Below are 9,315 nucleotides of genomic sequence, written 5' to 3'. Positions count from 1 at the left end.
TTGACCTGCAGCACCTGAAATACTCCTGCACATGTACGCGTGTCGTCACCGGACTCGCAGTGGCATCGACCAGCGCTGGTGCTCAACAGGGCCCTGCAGTCTAACAGAATCCTGCCAAAGGGGAAAAGAAGTTCAGAGAAACGCTCTGCAGGCGCGGTGCTTGCTTTGGGCTGGTCCGGCGTGGCTTCCCTTCTTCCTCCAGGACCGTGCTTAGCTCACCTCGTGGGCTGTAGCCGAGTTAACAGATAAATCAGCAAAATACTCACTCTACGTTTTCAATTAAGAAAAAGAAAGAAATCTTTAAACAACTGTGTTTCCCACCGCCCCCCAACCCTTCCCAGTTCCTAAGTCTGAAGAAGAGGGAATTAGTAAAAACACATAAATGGCTGTTTAAAATATACGAAGTAAAAACTGAATTTGCTATTAACCATTTGCAGAAGAGGCAAAGTAGCAGTTATACAAATTACACAAAATCTACCGCAATTCTTACATTAGTATAAAGTGATTTCACCGACGGAATTATGTCAATATTTCACATTACAGTTACGATAGAGGGGTGTGTGGGCGCTCTCACCCCGGTAATATCAGCTATCCTAGATTACACATGACAGTTCTAAGAAAGGACCCTTAAATGATCTACACCTGTAACATGTTATTGGCCTTAGAAAACAAACAAACAAACAAACAAAGAATCACTTGCAATAGCTCACAGAATCTTCACGTTAAAGCATGACCACCCTGTAAAAGTCCTTGTCAAATAACCTGCAGAAATAACGGAGCACCTTGGTGCGAGTGCTCAACCCTCTCACGTGTGTGACCAGGCACCAGTCGGTGTCATCTGAGAAAAGAAGAATTCAAGTAAGACTGAGCTTTTGCCGCCGCTTCATGTGCTGGAGGTCCACACGGGCATCTGTTTCGCTATCTGGTGCACGTAGCCGATGTCGGGTCTTTGATCTGGGTCGGGGTATATGCACATGCTGACCAGCTCCCGCAGCTGAAAGACAGGAAAACAGGCGTGTGAACGAGCGCACTCGGCCCTCACCGGGCAAGGAATGCCTCCCCGGGGAAGGGATTTTCTGCCCAGCCGCTGGAGCCTCTCACGCAGACGTTCATGGGCGGGCTGCAAGGACACGTCTGTCTGTCCCCTCCCATGTTGTTCCCACCACCCTCCCACAAAAATGTTTGGAAAAAACCTTTTCCACCAAACCTTCAGCACCGGCGGTTTAAATCCTCCCCGTAACCCGGTGGATTTCACACTGCTGCCAGCGTGGCCATAGTGGGGCTTTCCTGCTCAGCCCTGCAGTGAGGCTCCACCGAGCACACAGCCACCCCCTCTGACCCCCTACTGCCAACACTGGGCTTCCAAAGCTTTTTTTTAATTTTATTTTTATGCAAGAATGTAATGCAAGACCAGCACTTGCCTATCTTAAGACACTGGCCCACAGCTGTCAAACACCTCATTTCCTAAAAACCTTTGTGAGGAAGAGCCTGGTCATTGATGACATTTAATAAATAAAATGCAGAAAGGCTGAAGTCTCCCACCTCCCAGCCCTCTTTATTGTGCACATGAAAGATTGTAGCTTTTAATTATACAGACACTGAAAGCTGCTCGTACCCCCGAGGCACCGGGAGGAACAGCCTTGAGCCTCTGATCTTCTCACATCCTCCCAGTAGCCACAGTGCCAATTATTTTAATGGTAATTAAAAGCAGGACCATCCAGCTATCAAGCACTCGGCTTCAGCTGCGTTGAACGGACTCGAGCGAGGTTTTAGCTCTGCACGGAGCACAGCCCTGTCCTGCGAGCTGTAGCTGGGCCCGACACATGTTTCTGGGGGGATTCCGGCAGGGGGGATGGAGCCGGGGCACGCAGGCAGGACAGGGCGTCACGCAGTTGCCTGCCTGTTGCTTTGTCCACACCGAAAGCGACACAAACACCCATACTAAACCCAACCCCGCTGCCTGGCCCCAGCCCTTCTCTTGTAACTGCTACGGTGACTGAAGTCAGCCAGGGGCAGGGGGGTGCTGCCTTGGTAACCCCAAGACCCCAACGACTGAGCTCGTACCCCAGCCCTGATCAAACTGACCACCACAGAGCACTCACAGACAAAACCACAGCTCTGACCAGAGCCTGCGCACAGCACGTGTCCAACCAGCAGCTGTGCTCCCATGGAAACACAGCCCTTAAACCCAGCCCAGCAAGCCCCGTCCTCTGCCGATGACCAGGGCAGCACTGGCCTTTCCCCATCATCTGGGAGGAACTGCTGGAGCAAGCCCCGATAAGCCCCACCAACTAGTATCTCCAATTACTAGCAAATTTGTTCCTGATACAGAAAACTAATCCTGGCTGGAGTCCCAGCTCCTCCCGCCAGCTGATCATGGGAGGATTTGGACTGGTTGGCCACAAAAGGCTGCAGAGAAGAGGAACATCACTCAAAGGAACCACCCTTAGAGCAGGCGTGGCTCAAGAAATGCTCTGCCTCAGTCACCTACAACAACGCTGCAGCTGAAATACTGCTGTGGTCTACACTCGGGCTACAGCCGAAGCTTTGTGTTGGGGCTGCAGTTCCAAGGTGCAGGAGAGACGTGCCCGTGGCTCTGGGGCACCGCTGGAAACTCCGGGAGCGCAGCACAGCCCAGCCCTCGCCCCTGCCCTCGGTGGGAGGACACGAAGGCTTCGCTGCTTTCCCACACTCGAATGGCAGCAGTGACTGTTCTGCAGCGGTTGTAAAGACTCTGCCCTTGCCACCTAAACCAGAGACACTGGCTCCTGGAGGAGGACACGTACGCCCAGACTGGGGTGACCACTCACTGCTGGCTGCAGGAAGGACCAATTCTTTCTGGTGCAACTCGCTGCTGCAGGCACTGCCTCGACAGCTCCAATCCCGCCTGCCTGGTTTATCTCGCTCGGCTGCTGGGAGATACCAACAGGCCTTTGCCCATCCACTCCAAAAGCACCTGAAAATCCAACCTTTGGAAGTAGGAACTAAACCAAGCGTTGTTCCTGGTGGAGACACGCACAAAATTGAGGCTCTCTGTGGTGTGAGGCAGAAGCAGCAGCTCATGCAGCGCGATGAGCTACAGCCGAAGGCAGAGCCCTCCTCAGACTTCGTCAAGCGTTCTGTTAATAGTGTACGAACACCATCTGGAGTCTGGTTCTCTGGGACCTGGCGCCTTTGAGCTTTAAACCATCCTTCTCACCCTGGATTGTATCACTACACTACACACACTCTTTAGCACTGCCAGAGGGAAGCAAACAGACAGTAATTGTAAAGACAGGTCTGGGACCTGGCGCCTTTGAGCTTTAAACCATCCTTCTCACCCTGGATTGTATCACTACACTACACACACTCTTTAGCACTGCCAGAGGGAAGCAAACAGACAGTAATTGTAAAGACAGGAAACACATCTGTCAACTTACACTAATTCCTGGCTGCCAGCAGGCAGATCCTGAACCGCATGCTGCAACAGCCTGGCAAACCTGCACGCACAGAGCCAGGACTTGCTGCTACGGCAGCTTGGGGAAGAAAACAAAATGAAAAATTCACTTTTCCAGAACAGTTCTCCATCTTTTTGCATGAGTTACTTAGCAAGTAAAAAACTAGTAAAACGTGTGGCAAGAGTCCCTCCTAGGGTGGGGACCAGATCTGCTGCCGACTAGGACGGTATTTCCCAGCATCCTGCCTCTCGCTCCTTAGAACTCTGAGGTGGAATAAAACAAAAGAAAACTCCCAAGGGATACAGTAAACATTTAAAATTTCATTAGCCATTTCCTTTCAAATAGGAGGCAACTGTAACTGAATGAGGAGGTCAGGAAAACCAGCTGGTTTGTCTGAGTAAGGGGAAAAAAAAATTAACAAACCCTGCTCAAAAGGCTCTGAAAAAAACCAGCAGGCGTGTTTGGAAAAGTGAAACCCAGCCGAGCAAGTGTGCAGAATGACCATTTTTTATACACCCTGGTTCAGTGACCACTCTGCATCCCTCGCTCAAAACCCCGACTTTGAGCAGCCCTCATACAGCTGCCGCACGGAGGCTGACTGCATTCAGCTGCAAAGCCTTCCTGCCCTCCACGGCTTCAAGAGACTCTTCCCTCCCGTGTTACACCCCAAAGACTTCACAAACGCCACCAGAAGCTCTGTTTGTGGTGTGTTATTTTAAGGGAAAGGAGACAAAGGAGAGGGTTTCCCACAGTTCTGTGCTGGTTTTTGCCAGTGTCACACATTTTCAGTTTCAAAACATCCCCAGTTAAGAAATCTCCGCTGTCCTCATTTCACGTGTCACTACCCAGACCTCAGCACCGTCCTCTCCTTAGCCAGCCCAAAAGGTACCCAGGACCCCTGTCCATCTCCTGTTCTGCCTTGGGTGTGGGCGGCTTCTCCTCCTGGGCTCCCTTTCCGTGCACACCCCCTCGCAATATTCCCCCACAAAAACACTCCCAATTTACCTTTTCAGAATAATGTTCAGCTGGAAGAGGTGGGTAGTCACATTGCTCTATTTTTTGGCAAAGAGAAAACAGGTTCATTTTATCTCCGTAGAAAGGACTCTGAAGAGCTGCCATCTGGAGAGAAAACACAGAAAACAGGTCAGAACCGCAAAGGATTTAACAGCCCTCGGTACAGCTGATGGGCAGCGGTGACAGCGAGTGGGTGACGACGCTGCTTTCCCAGACTGTCCACAGCCAAAGCTGCCCCGAAGGTTCTGCACGCTGTCACGGGGCTGGTGCCAGGAGCTGGTCCCTGCAGCCAGGCCCTGCCCGGGCACCACGTCACAGTGCACCCTGCGACACCAGCGCCTTGTCCCTGCCTCCGCCGGGGCCACGACACGCAGCCACTGGGCAGCACCCAGCCAGGAAACGTCTCCGTGTTTTCCTGTCACTGAGACTTTCTGCCCCAAACACGTTGGGTGGGGCATATTGGCTGTATACAGACAGTTCTGCAGGGACACAGAAAAATGTCCCTTTTTATTTTATTTTTTTTAAAAACACCCAAGCAATAGGATGCTCAGACCACGGGGCAACGTCTCCGTGTTTTCCTGTCACTGAGACTTTCTGCCCCAAACACGTTGGGTGGGGCATATTGGCTGTATACAGACAGTTCTGCAGGGACACAGAAAAATGTCCCTTTTTATTTTATTTTTTTTAAAAACACCCAAGCAATAGGATGCTCAGACCAAGGGGCAAACAGCAGGAAACCCACTGGCTCAAAGGTGAGTAAGGAAACCTCTCATTAACACAACCATCTCTTTAAAAAGTAGCAGCTCGCTCACTCTGCTCCTGCGTCATGGTTTCCATCTTCCTTGGTTAGGACCGTAACAACTCATTTGCTCTCAGGAGCTGGTAGATTTTTAGTAGACTGCTACAAAGAATAAAAATGTCAGCTGTCCAACAGAAACGGGCTGTTCACACAGCAAGGAGAGCACAACAGGAGGCTCTGCGTGGGGAAGAATTCCTTCCAGGGCACGCGGAGCCTCCCCACAAAGCCGTGTTTATGTTATACTTCAGTCTCGGGAAGGAAACTGCATCTTTGCGTGTGGAAAACCAGTCACACCACAGGTTCTCCACTGGGTGGTCTACACGAACGCTGCACCAGGAGCCTCAGACAACAGCCACAGCAACACAGGCGTTTTTGAACGTATGTGATGTGGCTGAAGTCACATCGGACACTATGCGCTCAGCACCCTCTCTCTGGCCTTCCCCCAGGACCCAAGCCCTGATGACCCTCCCGTGGCCAATGGCCACGCTGGGCCTGTCCGCTGATCTGTCCAGGATGTAGCTCAAGAGCTGCTCGGGTTTCGCCCGCCGGCCAGAGGCAGCCCCGCGACACCTCCCCCTGAGGAAGCACCTCGGATCGCTGTGGGTATTATCCACTGTTCAGAGCTTTGTAGCCCATTTCACTACAAGCCCTGTCAAGCGGGCAAGCTTTCCAGACTGAGGCCAGCTGAAGCTGATGCTCTAACAGCGGGTTATCTGATGTCTCTTAGTCATCTGCTCAGCACCACGTGCTGCGAGAGCCCTCTGCAGAACGCTGTCGTGGTGCTGACACACACAGCCAGCTCCCAGCAGAACGAAGTCAGTACCAGACCCTTCCCTCTATTATCTGCAGTGAGGAGTCAGGATTGATGGATTATTAGCGATCTGGCGTCCCAGCAGCAGTTCTGAGGAGGACAGGGTTTTGAAATGCTGCGTTTGGGCTGGATTTACAGAGCAGGACATGGCCTGGTGCAGAGGCATCCCTGAGCTGGCTGCAGCCCACGGTGTCTTATGCAAACGCGTTAAGCAATGCGGGACACCAAGATAAACGACCCTCCCTTGAAGTCATAAAGCTATCTTTTAAATAATCTGAGGTGTCTTCCTTGCGTATTTGCAAGATACAGGGTTACTCTGTGAAATGAGCAAAAACCTGCTTCACTGCAGGGTCACCCCGAGCGCCACAGCCCAGCAGAGGCACCAGACCCTTGCACACAGCTAAGGTATGTTCTGGCCAAACCTCCCGTGTCACCTCCTTACGTGCCACACACGGTATGCCTCAGGAAGCTCTTCCAGAGGGGTCTATCAGATAGCCTGGGAGGTTTATAAATGGCAATGCAGAATAACTGGAGGTTACACTACAGGACACAATGAACTGAGCACACAGCTCCCAAAAACATCTCCCAAAGTTCCAGGCCTGTCCAGCTTTCTGTCTGTAATGCTTCACGTAATGCAGCCGGAGGCATTTGCTGTGTTAGTGGCATCTGCTGCACGCTGAGCAGCTGCCCAGAACAGTGGGCTGGGGAACAGGCACACTTGTACCCCTCTGCGGTTTCACCACTACTACCAGTGGTAAAACGGAACTGCTCCTCACCACCCTCCAGAGCTGACAAGTCACCCCACAGGCTTGGCAACGGAGCCCCAAGGGCTGGGCGAGAGCCCTGGCAGCCCCATGCTCAAGGCCTTCCGGAAGGTTTTGAAGGCAAAAGGTGAAGTTACTTCATTACTGTCATAACTGGCAAATCAGCAGAAAAAAAAAAAGACAGCCTCCAATTTGACTCTAATCTCCAATTAGGGATTGACAGCAAACTGCTCTCGCTCAGTTAAAACTGGAGAGCCCAGCCTGCAGGAGCGTTCCAAGAGATGCACTAATGGGCACATTAGAAGGTGATCAAAGGGTTAAACAGGGTCTCCAAGATTTCAATACGAACATCAATAATGCCAGTGAGGTTGAAAGACATTTTTCAATTCCCAGGAACTCCTCCTTCCAAGTCTAGCTAAGCGGTTGAGGAAGGCGGAGGAACGCAGGGAATTGAGATGGAAAGTGAGCGCACACGCGTCCTGACTACACCAGTCAGGTCCGCGGGGCTGTGACCACGGGCGTTCCAGCTACCTCACTAACAACAGTTTGTGATGCTGCACGGGGGTTTGCTCCTGACATTTGGATTAGACCAATTACCGTGGGACAGCCAGATCTGCGTTTAAAATGACCACCACGCAGTGTGACTGGTTAAAAATACATCCTCAGCAATCACCGAGAGCGGTTAAATTGATCGTCCTGCCAGAGCTGCTGAAGTCATCGCTTGCAGCTATATTCTGAGAATTAACAACTTATTTTTATCCTCTCCAAGTTATCTTGCTGACAGACATCTAGGGGAAGCGAGGGATGAAGACAGTTACTACTATATTGATACGATTTAATAGAAATCACTGTATGGTTACCAGTGTCACAGTCAAGTGGTGCTATGTGGCATCACATCCCAAACCCCTCAATGTCCCCTCAGAGGATTCCAGGGGACACACATGTCTCCGAAGGCAATTTGTACATGACGTCTCTCTGCAGCTTATCTCCACAATCCATCCGGAGAAGTATCACGAGTGACTCACAACCCAACATCGCTCCCTTGCTTTAAAGCCAAATGGAAAAACATTCTCGTTACAAGAAATTACTGAAGATAAACCACAGCTCCTTCAGAGACACTCCTACTGGATGCTTGATTTCCAAATTCTACCAAGTTTAAAAAGTCAAGTAACTGTTTATCTGGCAAACGCAGAACTGGTTAACTGTCCAGTCCCCTGGAATGTGCGAGACCTGCCAGCTCCTGCTCACCAAGTGAAGGCTTACCTACGCGGGAAGCAGATTTTAAAGCTCTTCACATGCCAAATCTGTCACATGCTCCTGGAGTTCTGCTACTCCTACCAGAAAATGATGTTTAGTGCGCAATTAAGTCAGCTCCTTGAAACGTAAGGAGCACCACGACTGCTGTGCCATAAGGGGACCATATTGCCTGCAACAAAAACATATCTTAGCACAACGCTAAATATTTCTCTCTGCATAAATCTGGAATCCCATCTCCAGCAGAGCTCAGCCTCCAGAATGCCTCAGAGCAACCCGGAGGAGAAGCTGTTCGCTACGGCAGGGTGCGAGGAGCGGTGTCCAGCTCGGGCGACCCAAACGGTTCTAGAGAGACCAGGCAAGTCCAACACACCGTGACAGGGCTCAAGGCCTCGACGCAGCCCAGCCCTGAACTGAGAACTCCTCTATGGGCCCCACACGAGGCGTACCTGGAATTGTTCAGTGTAGCGAATTACTGGGAGCTCAGGCTTCCTTCCCCTGTTCCCACAGAGAGCCTTCCAATGCCTTTTCAAAGGCCGCCAGCAGAGCGGGGCACGCAGAGCTGCGGCAGTCAGTACCTCGTTAGCAGCTCTGCAGCAAAACCAGCCTTCACAAAAACCACCAGCTGCTGCAGCGGATCTCGCTGCTGCTTTGGGAATTATTAAAAGTCTCTTGAATTCCTTCACCAGAGGGAACGAGAATTTGAGGACAGGCACAAAGCCACTCAATTTAAGCTCACAATTTTCCAAGTATTTTTGATCAAGCTTTTAGTAGTGTGTCTTACACCCTTTATCTCCCTCCTATCCCGTGGAATTTTAACAATGAAACAGTGATGCAAACACGCCAAGCTCCAGCATCTCCACCAAAGCATGTCGTCCCTCGGCAGATCCATGGCTATTTGCTCTGAGACTAGCAAGGCCAGCACTGGCACTTCATGCTGCGTGGTGACTTTGGGGACATTCATGCCAGACATCCAGTTAGATCGCTTCTCTTAATGAAGCTCTTAGGCCAGGGCAGGAGCCCAGCACAGGCAGCAGTCTGAGCAGCTCTCTGAAGCACCACAGAGATACAGTCTTTGCATGGACACTGGAGTAGTAGGAAAAGAATGAACAGTTGTGGGGTTTCCCCCCCCCCAACAGCATTTCCAGACCACACTCAAGCCTGTCATTGGACCCATCTTACATGTGAGAAGCAATGGGCTGTTAGAGCTGAGCCCCCAGGACTGCTCAAGTCCCT

The 9,315-nt window shown here is 51.2% G+C and overlaps 1 protein-coding gene across 1 annotated transcript in view; it reads right to left on the bottom strand.

The window, feature by feature from the left end:
* Positions 1-488: 488 nt before the first annotated feature.
* Positions 489-9,315, bottom strand: part of NEK6 (NIMA-related kinase 6) — a gene marked incomplete at its 5' end in the record, with an annotated part of 27,192 nt that continues 18,365 nt past the window's right edge. Inside the window, 2 exons of the mRNA XM_010145866.1 lie at positions 489-994; positions 4,443-4,556. Of these exons, the coding sequence (XP_010144168.1) occupies positions 884-994; positions 4,443-4,556 (225 nt within the window). The remainder of the gene's footprint in view (positions 995-4,442; positions 4,557-9,315) is intronic.

The sequence above is a fragment of the Buceros rhinoceros genome, unplaced genomic scaffold, assembly GCF_000710305.1.
Source record: "Buceros rhinoceros silvestris isolate BGI_N320 unplaced genomic scaffold, ASM71030v1 scaffold18021, whole genome shotgun sequence".
Classification (NCBI taxonomy): Eukaryota; Metazoa; Chordata; class Aves; order Bucerotiformes; family Bucerotidae; genus Buceros; species Buceros rhinoceros.
Note: the sequence above shows the minus strand (reverse complement) of the source record. Positions and strands in the feature narration are given on the sequence as shown.